Below are 18,459 nucleotides of genomic sequence, written 5' to 3'. Positions count from 1 at the left end.
AGGCCCAGTGTATGAAATTTGTGCACTGCGGGGGGGTGACCCTCAGCCTGGCCTGCACCCTCTCACGATCCAGGACCCCTTGGATAGGGTCTCTAGGCCTGGCCGGTGATCAGGGCCTATCAGGGATTTCTTCCCCCATCCCTGCCACTGGCACTGCTTGCCATCTGTGTGGCGCTGCCTCCTCCTCCCCTGCCACTGGTCACCTCCTTCTGAGGGCAACATGTGTAGGGTGTGATCCCGGGGTTGGCCTGGGCCTCCCTCTGTGGGGTGATCGCTGGCCAGCTCCACACATTCACCACAGCATCACTGGAAGGTTGCCTGGGCCTCCCTCTGTGGGGCGATTGATCACGGGGCCTCCAGCTCAATCACCCCACAGAGGGAGGCCTTACCCACCCACTGCAGTGCCATTGGCCAGGTATCCTGGACCTCCCTCTCTGGGGTAATTAATCGTGGAGCTTAATGATTGATTGCCCAGCTGAGGGAGGCTCTGCCCACCTGGCAGGGGTCCTCATTTGATCGCTGTACAGAGGGTGACCTGGGTCTCCCTCTTTGCCTTTTTGGAGTGATCGCAGAGCCTCCCCCCACCCCACCCCCCATCAATCACCCTGCTGGCTGGTTGCCTGGGCCGCCTCCTGCAGGGCGATCATGGGGCAATAGCAGGGGCCCCCAGTCAATCGCATCACACCCACCTTGCTGGCCTGGTGCAAGTGCATGTCATAGCATGGTTGTCTGGATGGTTGTTCTGCTGTTCAGTTGATTTGCATATTATCCTTTTATTATTATAGATAATGAACTCACAGAAAGTGATACTGAAAAAATCCCATTACCATTGCAACAAATATTAAAGATACCTAGGAATAAATTTAACATAGGAGGTAAAGGACCTGTACTCAGAAAATTACATGACACTGAAAAAAGAGATAGAGAAAGATATAAACAAATGGAAAAATATACTGTGTTCATGGATTGGTAGAATCAACGTCATTAAAATCTCCATACTACCCAAAGCAATCTATAGATTCAATGTAATCCCCATTAAAATACCAATGGCATATTTCAAAGATCTAGAACAAGCTCTCCAAAAATTCATCTGGAATAAAAAAAGACCCCAAATAGCTTCAGCAATCTTGAGAAAGAAAAACAAAGTTGTAAGGATCACAGTACCAGATATCAAGCTATACTATAAAGCCACATAGGTTAAATTTATTCCTAGGTACCTTATATTTTGTTGAAATAGTAATTTTTCTTGTTTTATTAGTTTCTCTTTCTGAGAGTTCATTATTAGTGTATAAAAATGCCATAGCTGTCTGGATATTTATTTTGTATCCTGCAAATTTGCTAAATCCATTGATTAGATCTACTAGTTTTTGTGTGGAGTCTTTAGGGTTTTCTATATACAATACCATGTTATCTTCAAATAATAACATTTTTACTTTCTTTTTACAAATTTGGATGCCTTTTATTTCTTCTTTTCTGACCACTGTGACTAGAACTTACAGTACTAAGTTGAATAAGAGTGGTGACAGCAGCATCTCTGTCCTGTTTCTGATCTTAAGGAACAATTTTAGTTGTAGCCCATTGAATATGATGTTGACTTTAGTTTTGCCATATAGTGCCTTGATTATATTGATGTATGATCCCTCTATTCCTACTTTGTTTAGAATTTTTATCACATTACTTTTGTTAAATGCTTTTTGTGTATCTATTGATATGATCATGCCATTGTTTTCATTCATTTTGTTTACTAGTATGTGATGTATCACATTTATTTATTTATGGATATTGAACAATATTCCAGAATAAATCCCATTTGGTCCTAGTGTATGATCTTTTTAATGTATTGCTGGATCTCATTTGCTAATATTTTGTTGAGGATATTAGCATCTATGTTCATAGTAATATTGGCCTATAATTTTAATTTTGTGTGGTGACTTTATCTGGTTTTGGAGTTAGGATAATGTTATCCTCATAAAAAGGGCTTGGAAGTCTTTCTTCCTCTTGAAATTTTGGAATAGTGTGAAGAGGATGGATCTTTGTTCTTTGAATGTTTTGTTAAATAAGCCTAGAATTTTTATTTGCTGGGAGATTTTTTTTATGACTCTTTTAATTTCATTAGTTGCTATTCATTATTCTGGTTTTATGATTCTTTCTGATTGAGATTTGGAAGATTGCATGTTTCTAGCAATTTTTCCATTTCACCAAGGTTGTCCAATTTGTTGGAAGATAGTTGTTCATATTATTTTCTTACAATCCTCTGTATTTCTTTGATGTCAGTTTTTATTTCATATACTGTTATTGGCTATGGCGCATACTAACCACCAGGGTGCAGACGGTCCCTTCCCATGGCCGGCAGGCTCCCATTACCCTATTGGGAACTGGAAACTGTGGGTGGGTGGTGACTGATGCAGGTGGTACTGGGGCCCTGATTGCCCTGCTGGTCGCTCCACACACAGCGGGTGACCAATGGAGGAATTAATAAACTAGTGGCCCAGCACATGAAATTCATGCACAGATCGGATCCCTAGGCAAGGCCTGTGATCAGGGCCAATCTTCCCCAGCTGCCAGCAGTGGGCCCAGACCCCTGCCGCTGCTGCTGCTGGTTGCCCTCTGTGTGTGGGGTGAACGGCAGGGTGATAAGCGCCCCAGCAACACCTGCATCCACTGCCACCCACCCCCAGTTCCCCATCAGGTGATTGGAGTTGGGGGGGGGGGCGGGAGGGGATGGGCCAAGAGGTTGGCCATTCCCACCCACTCGCTGACCCCACCCCTCACCACCACTGGTCACCCTCTGTGTGTGGAGCAACCAGCAGGGCAATCAGGGCTCCAGTACCGCCTGCTTCAGTCACCACCCACCCACAGTTTCCAGTTCCCAATAGGGTAATGGGAGCCTGCCGGCCATGGGAAGGGACCGTCTGCACCCTGGTGGTTAGTATACGCCATAGCCAACAGGTTGTTCTGCCTTCAGGTAGATTTGCAGATTACGCTTTTGTGTGTATAGATAACAGTTTGTCAGATAACACTATATAGAAAACTTTGAAGAGATCTTGTTGATCTGTTCAAAGAACCAGCTCTTGGTTTCATTGATCTGTATTGCGTGTGTGCGTGTGTGTGTGTGTGTGTGTGTGTGTGTGTGTGTGTGTTGTTGTTGTTGTTGTTGTTTTGTATCTATGTCATTTATTTCTGCTATGATCTATATTATTTCCTTCCATCTACTTTCTCTGGGCTTTTCTCGGTGTTTTTCTAGTTCTTTTAGTTGTAGAGTTAGATTGTTTATTTGAGATTTTTCTTGTTTCTTGAGGTAAAGCAGTGAACTTCCCTCTCAGAACTGCTTTCACTGTATCTTGTAGATTTTGGTTTCTTGTGTGTTCATTTTAATTTAAAGTTGTTTTTTAAAAAATTTCTTCCTTGATCTCATTGTGAACCCATTCATTGTTTAATATGATACCATTTAGCCTCCATGTATTTGAATGTCATTGAATTTTTTTTTAATTGTAATTGATTTCTAGTATCATGACATTTGGATCTTATAATATGCTTGATATTAGTTCAATCTTATTGAATTTGTTAAGACTTATTTTATGTCCTCAGATGTGGACTATGTTTGAAAATGGTCCACCTGCACTTGAGAAGAACGTATATTCTTCAGCTTTGGGATGAAATTTTCTGTAAATATCAATTAAATCCATCTGATCTGATGTCATTTAGGGTAACATTTAGGGTCACTGTTTCTTTGTTGATTTTTTTGTCTCAAAGATCTATCCAGAAATGTCAGTAGAGTGTTAAAGTCCCCTACTATAACTCTATTGCTGTCCATCTCTCTTCTAAATTTTTCCAGGAATAGATACTGCCAATTTGGCTGTATGTTTGTTTACCAGGATTATATCATGTTGTTGGATTGATCCCTTTAGTATTACGTAGGGACATTCATTGTCTCTTTTATGGCCTTTGTTTTGTAATCTATTTTGTCAAATATAAGTATTGCTACCCCGGCTTTGTTTTCATTTCCATTTGAATAGAATATATATTTTCCATGCCCACACTGTCATCCTGTGTGAGTATTTTGTTCTGAGATTGGTATCTTGTACACAGCATGTGTGTGGGTTATGTTTTCTTATTGATTCAGCTATCTTATATATTTTAATTGTAGTATTTAAGCTATTTAAAGTTAAGGTTATTATTGATATGTATTTATGTATTGCTATTTTTATTCTTTATTATCTATGTTCCTAGCTCTCTCTATTTCTTCTTTTTACAGGAGTCTCTTTAACTTAATTGCAATGCTGTTTTGGTGGTTGTACTAGTAAACCCCTTTAGACTTTTTATTTATGGCAAGCTCTTCATTTCACATTCAATTTTGAAAAAGAGCTTGTTGGATAGAGGAATCTTGACTTAAGATTATTGCTTTTTATTATTTTGAATACCTTATGACATTCCCATCTTGCATGTACTATTTCTGCTAAAAAACTGACAGCCTTATGAAAACACACTTGTAAGTATCTGTCTCTCTCATGCTGCCCTTAATATTCTCTCTCTGTCTTCTATCTTTGCCATTTTAATTATAATGTGTCTTGGTTTAGGTCTCTGGGTTTATTTTGATTGGGAATATCTGTGCTTCTTGAATTTTTGTGACTTTTTCTGACACCAGATTAGGGTATTTTTCTGTCATTATTTCCTCACAGGTTCTCTATCTTTCGTTCACTTTACTTCCCTCTGGTATCCCTAAGATGGAGATATTGTTATGTCTTATGCACCAATGTTCCTTTAAACTATATTCAAGCTTTTTTACTTTTTTCAACTTGCTCCTCTGATTGAATGATTCTTTGTATCTTGTCTTCTAATTTCTATTTTGATTCTTTGCTTTATCTAACCTACTTTTTATTCCTTCAAGTGCATTCTTTATTTCAGGTATGCTGTTCTTCATATTATTTCATCATTTCTATGTGTTTTTTAAATACGTGTTATTGATTTTTGACAGAGAAGAAGGGAGAGGGATAGAGAGTTGGAAACATTGACGAGAGAGAGAAACATCGATCAGCTGCCTCCTGCACACCCCCTACTGGGGATGTGCCCACAACCAAGGTACATGCCCTTGACAGGAATCAAACCTGGGACCCTTCAGTACACAGGCCGATGCTCTATTCACTGAGCCAAACCGGTTAGGGCTCTATGTTTTGTTTGTTTTTTTCATGCTGTTGAGTATTTTTTAATCCATTACTTTATACTCTGTCTCTGATAAATTGCTTGCCTCTGTTTCATTCAGCTCTTTCTCTTGAAATTATTTCTGTTCTTTCATTTGAGAACTGTTTCTTTGTTTCCTGCCTTTTGCTGTTTCTTTGTGTTTGTTTCTATGTATTGGATACAACTTCAATGACTCCCAGTTTTGGTGGGGTAGCCTTCTGTAGTGGGTGTCTTGTGGGGCTCAATGGTGTAGTTTCCTTGATCTTCTGATCTGGGTATTCTAGGAATGTCCCATGTGTGGGTTATTTGGTCTCTCTTATTGTAAATTGGCCTTAATTACTCTTGTCCCATTCATGAATTGGCTCAGCCCTAGGTCTGGTTCACTACAAGGCTCAATCCCATCCACATTGTGCCAATTGTTATACAGGTGCTGACAGAACAAAACAAAGCAAAACAAGATCAAACTGAAAATAAAACTAATAACAACAAAAAGAACAACAACAAAAGGAATTTTAAATAAAGAATACTATAAGACAAGAGACCAACTAATTAAAGACGAAACAAAGGGCAAAAAAGAGAATATGAAAGAAAATAAGAGAAAAGAAAAATAAGAATTAAAAAGAAAATTAAAATAATAAAGAAGTAATAGTTACAAATAATAATGAATAAAGTAAAATATAGAATAAGGAAAGAGAAACAGAAAGAAAAATAAAAAGGAATAAGGAAAAGAAAGAGAAAAATAGAATAAGGAAAGGAAAGATAAATAAGGTATATTAAAGAAAATAGAGACGAAATGAAGCATTTTTAAAATGAAATATAAAAAACTGAAGAAAATATTTTAAAAACATATAAATAAATGAAGCTTTCCTCTGCAGATTTTTGTGCCAGCTGCAATTACCCCTTGAATCTCCTATTTGTGGAGCTTGCTGGATTTTACCCTGATGTATCCCAATCTGGCTAATTAGTACGTCAGTCTGGAGCCTCCAGGGAGGTTCTCTGGTTCAAGCCAATGTCATTCACTGTCCCTCGGCAATCTGACTGAAACTGGGCTGGGCTTAGTCCCAATTAGACCAGGGGCAGGGCCTCTGGAGCCCAGAGTCTGGGTCTGACTTGGGTCTCCAGTGTTGAATGTCCTTGCTTTGAGTTGCTCTGCCTTCCCCCACAGAACTGCACTTTGCAAGGGAATCTGGGACCTGGTCAAGGTGGTTTAAACATAATCACATTGTGTGTGGTACCCTAACCTGTAGGAGGGGGAGCTGGTCCTGCCTCTTCTTCCCAGGGCTGTGTTGGCTGCATTCAGTAGAGATCTCCTCTGCTTCTCCATAATGCAGCTGAGGAGCGCAAAACATACTGGTCTGTCTCCCGGACAGAAGCCCACCCAGAGGAAACAGTCGCAATGCCTCAGCTCTGCCAGGTTCCAAGTAGGGGGAGTTAAAAAAAAAATCAGCCCCACTTTGCACACTTTCTGTGTGGTCATCTTCTGCTGGGTGGGGCCTCTCAGGTTCCAACCAGAGCAAGAGTCTGAATCCTCCTTGTTGTCAGACCGAGCACTACGAATATAGATTTCTAGTCCAGTACCATCCCCCTTTGCCTTGGGTCTCAGAGGGACAGTAATGACCTGGCACAGTGGTTCTCAACCTTCCTAATGCCGCGACCCTTTAATACAGTTAGTTCCTCATGTTGTGGTGACCCCCAATTTCATTATTACCAATTGAACATAATTAAAGCATAGTGATTAATCACAAAAACAATATGTAATTATATATGTGTTTTCCGATGGTCTTAGGTGACCCCAAAGGGTCGCGACCCACAGGTTGAGAACCGCTGACCTAGCATGAAGGGAACAGCACTGCCTGTTCAAGGTGGGGAAGACCAATCCTCTTTTCCAAGCCACACTGTCCAGCCCCCATCTATATCTTTGTCCAAAATTATTTCAAGGAATAGAAGGCCCCTCAGAGTCACTGCTGGGTGTATTGATCAGACCTTCCACCAGCCCAAACTTTTCCATGTGGTCTCTCCTACAGACACAGATTGGAGTGAACTTCCCAGGCTGGTGTTGTAACAAAGAAATTGCTCTTTTCCTGGGATGGTCAGGTCTGAGTCTCCCAGATGGACTAAATCCCTACTGATTCCCATCGCCTGATGCTACCTGGGCTCCCCTTCTCTTCCCTGTTGCTATGGATTGGGGATAGCTGCATGGGCTGAGACCCCATGCTCCTAAGGGCAGGTGGTCTGCAGCCACAATATCCCTCTGGCTTCCCAGCCCACACATGCACGACTTGGCTCACCTTCTTCCTGTCTCCTCCTATCCTTCCTCCATGGTCCGTGCTCTCAATATTTCAGATCAGCTACACTTCAACTGTTTTTCCCAAGCTGATTGCTCTACAGTTTAGCTGCATGTCTGATCCAGTGTTGAAAGCCAGCACAGTTTCCAGCTATTCCGCAGCCATCTTGGAATCTCTTTCTGTTTTTCCTAAGCTGTACAACCTCTTTTTTCAGTTTTTCTTTCTCCTATTTGTCTAGTAGATGATATAGAACATAATGTCCAGGAGGAATAGATAATCCTGTTAAACACTATAACCTCAAAAGGATATGTAGTCATCTTTTTACCTATCTCCAAATTTTGAAAAAATTTCTTAACATCTGAATATTAGAAATGTTGATGTCTACATTCTGATTTGTTATAAGATATATGAAAAATGTACATAAAAATGTTTTACTTTTAAAAGCATAGGGTGGGCTTATTTTTTTGTGCCAACAGAACTTTCCTACAGTCCTAACAAAGCTTCTGCTAGAGTCAAAACTACCCATGGTCATCCCTTAAGCACACTATACACTTTTTCACTAGGATATGCTCTCTCTCCCACTTATGTTGCCTTAAATTGTCTTCCCTTATCTCTTCTGCTTAACAGCTCTACCCAATAGAAAATGTTCTCAGATATTTCCATCCAAAAGAGAAAAATTTATCTGAATTTATATAATGTTTAGGTGTCAGTTCCAACGAGAAACGTAGTGTGCAGAAAAAAAAAAATTCCTGGACCAGGTAGTTAAACATTTCATCATTTACTAGGTATGTAATCTTGAATAAATTTACTGACCTCTTAAAACTTCCTCTATTCTTATTCTAAAATAAAATAAGATCCATGCTACATCTCAAACATGATACCAGGATAAAAAAAAAATGTCATGTTTGTGAAATGTTTTGTTTATGGTAATTGATTATACTTAGGTAAAGAATTTGCTTTATTTCCACCAAGTTCGGCTATGATGATTTACATTTTGGTAATCCAAAAATGATTTCATGTATGTTTTTCTTATTGCCTCAATTCAAATAAAAGTATATTTGTTTTTTCCAGATGATAAAAGTACTTAAGAGCTTATTATAGAAAATGTTGAAAGTACATGCAAATAAAAAATGAAATATAAGTGTATGTCATAGCTGGAAAATAACCACTAAGCAAGAAATAACCCCTATTAATATTTTTATTTATTTTTACTTTTTTTATTATTTTTTAACATTTTTATTTTATGCCATACTAGAGGCCCAGTGCATGAATTCATGCATGGGTGGGGTCCAGCTGGCCAGGCCAATGGGGGTTTGATTCTGCAGCTCCATCCCCCGTAAGAGACATGCAGGAGGCAGCCAATCAATGATTCTTTCTCATCATTGATGTTTCTATCTCTTTCTCCCTCTCCCTTCCTCTCTGAAGTCAATAAAAATATATATTAAAAACATAAAATAGAACTTCTGACTTTAAAGATAATTTTGTGTTCTTTTAAAATTTTTTAAATTAAATTTATTGGATTGACTGATTAATAAGGTTATTAATGAACTGAAGACTTTACATGTAACACTGAATCTTTCTTTTCCTCTTCCTTTCCATTTAGTTTGTTGCCCAGCCCAATTGTCAACAACTGCTTGCATCTCGCTGGTATGACGAGTTCCCAGGGTGGAGGAGAAGACACTGGGCAGTGAAGATGGCGACATGTTTCATAATAGGACTTCTTTTTCCCGTCTTCTCTGTATGCTACCTTATAGCTCCTAAAAGCCCTCTTGGACTATTTATCAGAAAACCATTTATCAAGTTTATCTGCCATACAGCATCCTACTTGACTTTTTTGTTCCTGCTGTTGCTTGCCTCTCAACACATCGACAGGTCTGATTTGAACAGACAAGGTCCACCACCAACCATCGTCGAGTGGATGATATTACCATGGGTCCTGGGTAAATGTGTTACTATAGAAAATATAACAATGTGATACTTCCATGAAATTTTGTTGCTCAGAAAAGAATATTAATCAAAGTGTAGGACATAGAGTATTTAAAACAGCTTCTAAACATCATAGCTCTAGGGCCTAATCCCCAAAGCTAAATAATTATTTTACAGCTGGGTTGACTACTCTTAAATACAGCCTATGAAATATAACTTTAGGTTTTAGGATTCCATGTTTTAATGATTTAATGTCCCATGAATGTTTCTCTAGGGTGTTTGTTTGTTTGTTTGTTTGTTTGTTTGTTTTTCACTTGGTTCAGGAGCATTGGCCTTATTATTGTTATTTTTTTAATTTTGTTTTATTGCTTAAAGTATTACAAAGAGTATTACATATGTCTCCTTTTTCCCCCCTTGACCTTTCCTGACCTCCCCTACCCTCCAGTGTCTTGTGTCCATTGGTTATGCTTATATGGATGCATACAAGTCCTTCGGTTGATCTCTTACCCACTCCCCCAACCCTCCCTGGCCTTCCCACTGTAGTTTGACAGTCTGTTTGTTGCTGCTCTGCCTCTGTTTCTATTTCTGTTCATCAGTTTATAATGGTCTTTATTATCCATAAATGAGTGAGATCATGTGGTATTTTTCTTTCTCTGACTGGCTTATTTCACTTAGAATAATGCTCTCCAGTTCCATCCATGCTGTGGCAAATGGTAAGAATTTCTTCTTTTTTACAGCAGCATAGTATTCCATCGTGTAGATGTACCACCGTTTTCTAATCCATTCATCTGCTGATGGGCACTTAGGCTGTTTCAAATCTTAGCTATGGTAAATTGTGCTGCTATGAATATAGGGATGCATATATCCTTTCTGATTGGTGTTTCTGGTTTCTTGGAATATATTCCTAGAAGTGGGATCACTGGGTCAAATGGGAGTTCCATTTTTAACGTTTTGAGGAAACTCCATACTGTCTTCCATAGTGGCTGCACCAGTCTGCATTCCCACCAGCAGTGCACGAGTGTTCCTTTTTCTCCACATTCTCTCCAGCATTTGTCGTTTGTTGATTTGTTGATGATAGCCATTCTGACAGGTGTGAGATGGTACCTCATTGTTCTCTAGGGTTTTGTTTGTATTTTTGTCTTTTAAAGGCTTTTAACATGTGTCATTGTCCATATATAAATAATTATTCTAATTTCCAAATAGATATACCTTCTGCAGAATTAGTAATTTTATACATAAAATAACTGTAAACATTCTTTAAAATCCATTTACATTTATATTTGAAATTATATATTAAATCAAAATAATAATAAATTTAACAATAGGACATTCTTCAATTTCTATCTGTTCATTTTATGGAAAGAAAAATGTTTTGGATCTGGAGCAAATATGATAAGGTAGTAAGCCTTAAAGTAGCTAGTAGAAACCCTGTTTTCCTTTTCTGTTGTTATTATAGAGATGGTAAAAATTTACAGTTTAATCATTCTTTCCTCTATCCCACTGTGGTTTTCTGAGAAATCACATTTTCTTTATTTGGCTATTTTTAAACCTCTCTGGTATCATATCAATATTGTTATTTATTTATTAGAAAATATGAGACAACTTTCATGACTTACAATCTCAGAAGTTCAGTTTGGATTAACTGTCAAAACTTCTGCCAGGATTGTAAAATGAGGAAAAAGCAGTGGGTGTACAGGACAGAGCAGTGTCTGAATATGAGATAGATACACTTTTCAATTTTGAAGATTATAAATACTCTCAGTATATAAGCCCTGGTCAGGTGTCTCAGTTGATTAGAGTGTCATCCTGTACACCAAAAGGTTTCAGGTTTAATTCATGGACAGGGCACATACCTAGGTAGTGTGTTTGATCCCAAGTGTCTCTCTTATATTGATATTTCTTTCTCTCTATCTCATTCTCTCTCACAATATCCCTTTTTTCTCTCTCTGCAAAAATCATATATATATATATATATATATATATATATATATATATATCCCCTTAGGCAGGGCTTTTTTTTTTTAAGTGCATAGGAACAAAATATATTTTAGATCTTACTTTAAAGAAACTCCATCTTAAGTGAACTTTAAAATCCTATCTAATAAAAGAGAAACATGGTAACTAGCCGTAACTTCGCTACCCTTCCCATGGGCTAATCAGGGAGATATGCAAATTAACTGCCAGCAAAGATGGCGATTAACCGTCAACAAAGATGGCGGTTAATTTGCATACATAGCCGCAATGCTGAGAGGCAAAGGGATCAGAAACCCAGGCTTCAGGCAACAGGTGGGTGCCAGTTGGCCTGCTTCTCCGTGAACGTCATGGCAATCGGAGGCAGAGAGAGCCCCAGCCAGCCAGCTGGCGCCCGCGAACCCCCCAGAGCCGTGGGTGCCGGCTGGCCTGCTTCCCTCCTGTGATCACCATGGAAGAAAGACCTTCAAGGCCTGTCCAAGGCAGGTTTGCATTTAAAACTAAGTGGGGTGGTCTGGAACTGCGCGGCACTGACAACCAGGGCAGTCTCTGCATTAGTGGCACATCTGTGGCTCGAAGTGTGGGGGGTGAGGGCCATGCAAGCCAGAGGCTTTGGCTGCAATGGTCAGACAATTTCAGCTCCAAGGCAGGCGCAATCAGGGAAGCCATGGGGACCTTCACAAAAAAAGAGAAGGCTGAAGAGGAAGGATACTTCCCAGAGCGGATTTAAAGAACAGCTGGCAGCCTTGAAGAAACAACATAAAGAAGAGATCACTCATCATAAAAAGGAGATTTGAGTGTCTGCAGAAAGAAATTGAGCAGCACAAGCAGAACATCAAGAAACTGAAAGATCATGATACTGTGGCAGTGTCAGGGTGAGGGGACAGCCATATTTGCCAGTGCACCTGAGCTGTCAACAACAAAAAGTGTGCGGGAGCTGGGCAGGCGCACAGACAGGCACACAGACCCCAGGCCCACCTCGCCACCACCTGGCCTCACCGCCACCACTGCCGATGCTGTCTCATGGGGCCTGCGCCCCGCAGCGGGGGGCGGGGAGCAGGGGGTGAGATGTTTTACAAACCAAACTTGACCATGCACATGCACGCCACCTCCATCAAGGCCTCTGGGAAAATTCACCCGCCTTCCACCAACATGGCAACATCTTCCCAGTACCTCCAGCTGCTGAGTGACTAGGACCATCATCTCTAACACATAAGGAACAGAGAATAGCCAGGTGCCCCAGAGCAAATATGCTGAGCTGCTGGTCATCATCGAAGAACTAGGGAAGGAGATCTGACTCACGTACACGGGCAGCAAGAGCGCGATGGAGAGACTGAAACGAGGCATCATCCACGCGACAGAGCTGGTTCGGGAGTGCTTGGACAAGATGGAACGGAACACCAGGTCCTAGCCCCTAAGTCAGCGTGAAAGGCTTTCCCTCTTTTTCCAAGAAGTGACAGCTCATGCTTGCACCCCCTTCAGATGAAACTTGGTTTCAAAATGGTAACAGCTTGGTTTCTCCTCCCCATGCCCCTTCTGTGGTTCATCAGGCTCTGAACCTCCCATCGCTAAGATGGAGAAGAGACTTTTGCAGTTATTAGATTTATATATTAGTTAGGAACTACCCAGGGCATGTTGTGTGTGTTTTTTAAAGCATTGATTTACATGATGCATGTCAGTTACCTATCACAGCAAACTGTAGTTGGCCTCCCAGATACGTGTTTCTCTTCTGGATACATTTCTGTTACTCACATGGTTCTTTATGTTTCTCTTCTGAGCTGATCCAACTCTGAGGGTTTGTTTCAGTGAGTCCTGAGGCAGCGCTTTAGTAGCCAGTGCCTATTCGCCACACAGTATAAATTCTTTTCAATGTAACTTTTTTTTTTTTTTTGCTTAAGCATTTGCATGACTATTAGTACTTTGAAGTCAATCTTTAAAATGCACAAGAAATAAATACAGAATAAAGAGCAATTTATTGAACCTTGCCTGACAAGGACCCCTGAAATTTCCCCTAAGGATGTATGTACATTTCAGTTCTGCCTTTCCCATCAGTGAATCCAAACCTCTGGAAGACAGTGACTAATAGTGTTTGTATCTTTTTTTCTTAAATATATTTTATTGATTTTTTTACAGAGAGGAAGGGAGAAAGATAGAGAGTTAGAAACATCAATCAGCCGCCTCCTGCACATCTCCTACTGGGGAGTGCCCGCAACCCAGGTACATGCCCTTGACCGGAATTGAACCTGGGACCCTTCAGTACACAGGCCGACCCTCTATCCACTGAGCCAAACCAGTTTCGGCAGTGTTTGCATCTTTGTATGTATTTATTACTTTATGTAATAAAGCTTATTTTCATGAACAACAAAAAAAAGAAACTGAAAGATCATGCTGATGCTTAAGTACACACAGTTCCCCATAGAATGACTACATACATTCCACTTCTATGAAGACATAGTTCTGGTAACTAATATCTATCTATGCTGCCAACAAATTATAATAAATTGTGATCAGTGGGGAAAAAAAAACAAAAAAACCAAGTGAGGTGACATCGGAATTACCCAAGCGTACCCCCAACCCCTTCACCTGCCCAGATGCCTAGGGTCCCTTTACAGCTGGGCTGAGCCCAGTGCCGCCCAGTGGCCTGGACACCAGACCTGACCACCTCTCTGCTTTGGCCCAAACATCTGAAGTTCGCGTTAGTTGCCAACTTAAGAAATTGGAGCATTCACGTAAAATCAGGATTCTCCACTTCTCTTACCAAAGTGGCCGATTGGGCTACCAACCAAGGGTGGTTGGTGTCACTTCAGCCCTAAGAGGAACCCCCAGCTTTGGGGTGTGGTGAGGAGGAAGCTATCCATGCAGACAGTTCAGTTGTGTAAACTCCCACTGACAGTAGCACAGCCCAACAGTGTGGCCATTCAACTGCGAGGCAGCACAGCCATGAAACAGTCCGGCTGTTAAACAAGTCCCCTCTCCAGCTTTCAGGGGGCTTCACCTACTCCAACCCACTGCACCCCACTCTGCCCCAGTGAGACAGCTTCAGTGTTTCAGCTCCAGCAAACAGAACACGTCCCAGTGGAAAGGGAAAGTGTATCCATGGCCAGTGTTGCTCAATGGATAGAGCCTCTGCCTGAGGACTGAAGGGCTCAGAGTTCAATTCCTGGTCACGGCACATGCCCGGGTTATGGGTTTGATCCCCAGTGTGGGGCATGCAAGGAGGCAGTCAGTCAATGATTCTCTCTCATCATTGATGTTTCTATCTCCCTCCCTCTCTGAAATCAATCTATACTAATAAAAGGGTAATGTGCTCATTAGACCAAACAACTTCCAGACAACTTTCTGGATGTTCCTTTTGGACAAAGCCATGGTGGCGGGGCCGAGGTAGAGGCGGTTAGGGGCGATCAGGCAAGCAGGGGAGAGCAGTTAGAACAATCAGGCTGGCAGGGGAGAGCAGTTAGGGGGGTCAGGCCAGCAGGGAGAGCAGTTAGGGAGATCAGGTCGGCAGGCAGGTGAGCAGTTAGGAGCCAGTGGTCCCAGATTGCAAGAGGGATGTCAGGCTGCCAGTTAGGGGGATCCCAGGGATCGGGCCTAAACCAGCAGTTGAACATCCCCCGATGGTTCCCCGATTAGAGAGGGTGCAGGCTGGGCTGAGGGAACCCCCCCCCCATGCACAAATTTCGTGCACTGGGCCACTAGTACAGTATAAAGTACGACCAAAGATCTTTCTTAAATTAGAAGAAGTTCAGATAATCTGTCTTTTTTTAATACTTTAATTTTCTTTTTATATCCATTCAGCTATCCCATGTCTTTTTATTGAAGCACTTAATCCATTTACATTAATGGCTATTATTAATAGGCACTTATTTATTGCCATTTTAATTCTGTATGCCTATGTCTCTCTCTATATATATTTCTTCTCATTACAGCAGTCCCTTTAGCATTTCTTGCAGTGCTGTTTTGTGGTAATAAACTCTTTTTCCTGTTGTTTTTGTTTTGTTTTTGTTTTTTTGTTTGTTTGTTTGTTTGAGAAGCTCTTTATTTCATCATCTATTTTGAATGATAACCTTTCTGGATATAGTAATCTTGGCTTCAGATACTTGCTTTTCATTACCTTGAATATTTCATGTTATCCCACTCTGGCCTGTAGAGTTTCTGATGAGATATCAACTGACAGCCTTATGGGAGCTCCTTTGTAGGTAACAAATTGCTTTTCTCTTGTTGCCTTTAAGATTCTCTCTTTGCCTTCAATTTTTGGCATTTTAATTATAATTAAGCAATTGCTTGCGTCTGGGCATGGGCCTGTTTGGATTTTTCTTGCTTGGGACTCTCTGTACTCCCTGAACTTGTGTGACATTTTCCTTCACTTGGTTAGGGAAGTTTTCTGCCACTATTTCTTCAAACAGGTTCTCTTATACCTTGCTCATTTTCTTTACCTTTTAGCACTCCTATGATGTGAATATTGTTATATTTCCTTAAGCTATCCTCTGGTTTTTTATTGTTTTTCTTCTTTGGTTCTCTGATTGAGTGATTTTTTTTCTACATTGTCTTCTAATTTATTGACCTGATCCTTGGCTTCCTTGGCTTTCCCTAATCTGCTGTGTATTCCTTCCACTGTGTTGTCTATTAGTGCTGTGTCATTCTTCATAGTTACTCTATCTTTTCTCATCCTGTTGATCATCTTTTCCATCATTATTCTGATGTCTATGTCTGACAAATTTTTTATCTCTATTGCTTTTCACTTTTCTGGAGAATTTTCTTGATTTTTCATTGGGGGTTGTTCTTTTTGTTTGTCTGTTTGTTTGTTTTGGGTTTTTTTGCTCTCTCATTTTGGTTGCCTGTTTGGGTCTGTGACTATGTATTTAGGTAGATTTGCTATGTCTCCCAATCTCTAGTGAAGAACAATGTCAAATGCTTTGACTGTTTCTGACTAATCAGATCAGACAAAGACTCAAAGCCTCCAGTGGTTCTCAACCTTGGCTTCACATTAGAATCACCTGGGAATCTTTTTAAAATCCTGATTTCTGGGACTCATCCTCCAGAAATTGTTTCTTTGTTACGGGGTGAGGCCACAACATTAGTAACAAAGAAACACAATTTCTGGAGGATGAGGCCCAGAAATAAGGATTTTAAAAAGATTCCCAGGTGATTCTAATGTGCTCCAGACATTTGCCTATCCTACAGACTGATTGTATTGTCTTCTGTTGCCTCAGGCTATTGTCCACAGGTGAGGTGAGAGGTTTTCCAATAGGGCAGGGCAATTGTTTCTGCCTGGATGGTACTTGTTATACTCAATCTCTTAATGGTCCTCAGAAACTCCACAGGTTGGGGCAAGGGATTTTCCAATAGAGTGGTACAACTGCCTCCCCATGCCCCCCCAGGCAAAAAGTTCCTGGATTGTAAAATGTCTGCCTGGGAAAGATGACCTCTGCACCATGAGGGAATGACTCAGCACAGAAAACCATTAGAGCACCTTCAGAGCTCTAACCCCAACCCTAGCTTTTGCTCACAAAGCTCCAGTCTACTCTGCCCTTCCTCAGCTGGAACCCACAGTGAATGGCTGCATACAAAATTTTGTGCATTGGCTCTTTAGGAGGGTGCCTGCATTTCTAGCCATCTCTAGCTGGCAGCCAGCAATCCTGCTGCTTTTCACAGCAAGGTGTTATGTGGGCACCTTTCTCAGTTCTGTTGATCTGGGCTGGGGAGCCCAGCTTGGAGTTTAGACTCCAGAATTCTAAGTGGGAAACCCTCACAGCTGAGATATCCCTCCAGAACTTCAGCTGCTGTCTGTGGGAATCTGTCCTGCCAATTCACACCTCCACCCTTTCTACCAGTCTCTATGTGGTCTCCATTTTCCATCGTTGGTTATCGGGGATCTCTTCAGTTAGTCTTCAGTTGATTATTCAGGACGATTTTTTTTCATATTTTAGTTGTAATTTCAGTTTGTTCCTAGAAGCATGTCAGTGTAGCATCCATTTTCCTGCTGCCATATTTAATCTCCTTTAATTTTCTTTTTAATTTTTACATCATAATTGGCATACAATATTATATTAATTTCAGGTGTATAACATAGTGATTCAACATTTATATACCTTAATAAAATACCACAGTACATAGTTATTACAATATATCCCCCATACTGTTTTGGGACAAATGAGTGTAGTTTAGTTCTCTTAGGTCTCCATGAATTCTAATTGTGCAGCAACATTTTACTGTATAGAGCAGTGGTTGACAAACTGCGGCTCGCGAGCCACATGTAGCTCTTTGGACCCTTGAGTGTGGCTCTTCCACAAAATACCGACTTCTGCGCATGGGCCACGAAGTTTCAATCGCACTGTACGTGTGCTCCAGCACATGGTATTTTGTGGAAGAGCCACACTCAAGGGGCCAAAAAGCTGCATGTGGCTCACGAGCTGCAGTTTGCCGACCACTGGTATAAAGTATAGTAACTGCATCTAGACTTACTGAATCTGAATACCAGGTTCACTGCATACATATGCTTGACACAGCTATGGAAATAAACTGGGCACAGATCTTCATTTCTGGTTTTAGTTTCCGCATTTCTACAGCTGAAATGATAGTAATAATGCCTACATTATAGGATTGTTGGAAGATTAAAGGAGTTACTGCATGTAAAGTGCTTAAAGCTATTTCAGCTACAGATAGTATTTAAAAATTTTTAGCTGTTATTATATCTACATTTTTTCAGTTTTTTATTGAGATATAATTAACATATAACATTGTGATAAGTTTTTTTAAAAAAACATTTATTGTTGAAAGTATTACATATGTCCCCATTTTCTCCATTGACCCCATCTAGCCCACAATGCCCCCCACCCCAGACCTTCACCACACTATTGTCTGTGTCCATGGGTTATCCTATCTAATAAAAGAGAAACATGGTAATTAGCTGTAACTTCGCTACCCTTCCCATTGGCTAATAAGGGAGATATGCAAATTAACTGCCAACCAAAATGGCGGCCAGCAGCCAGGCCGCTGAAGCGAACAGGGAGGCTTGCTTGCTCCAGTGATGGAGAAAGCCAACGTTCCCTGTTCCCCGCCTGCCGCTGCTGGGCTCTCAGCTGCTCTCTAAGAAACATTG

The 18,459-nt window shown here is 40.8% G+C and overlaps 1 protein-coding gene and 1 pseudogene across 2 annotated transcripts in view; both read left to right on the top strand.

Annotated features, from left to right (window-relative positions):
* The window catches only part of TRPC4 (transient receptor potential cation channel subfamily C member 4), a 312,640-nt gene that overhangs the window by 142,467 nt on the left and 151,714 nt on the right, over positions 1 to 18,459 (top strand). The window contains exon 3 of the mRNA XM_081083501.1: positions 9,067 to 9,403. Within this exon, the coding sequence (XP_080939627.1) occupies positions 9,067 to 9,403 (337 nt within the window). The remainder of the gene's footprint in view (positions 1 to 9,066; positions 9,404 to 18,459) is intronic.
* LOC308511954 (ATPase inhibitor, mitochondrial-like) lies at positions 11,631 to 12,239 on the top strand (annotated as a pseudogene). Its single transcript has 2 exons — positions 11,631 to 11,675; positions 11,819 to 12,239. The product of its transcript is annotated as an ATPase inhibitor, mitochondrial-like (transcript).

Source organism: Myotis nattereri (assembly GCF_964212035.1).
Source record: "Myotis nattereri genome assembly, chromosome: 2".
Taxonomy (NCBI): Eukaryota; Metazoa; Chordata; class Mammalia; order Chiroptera; family Vespertilionidae; genus Myotis; species Myotis nattereri.
This window is presented reverse-complemented; position numbering and strand designations above follow the sequence as displayed.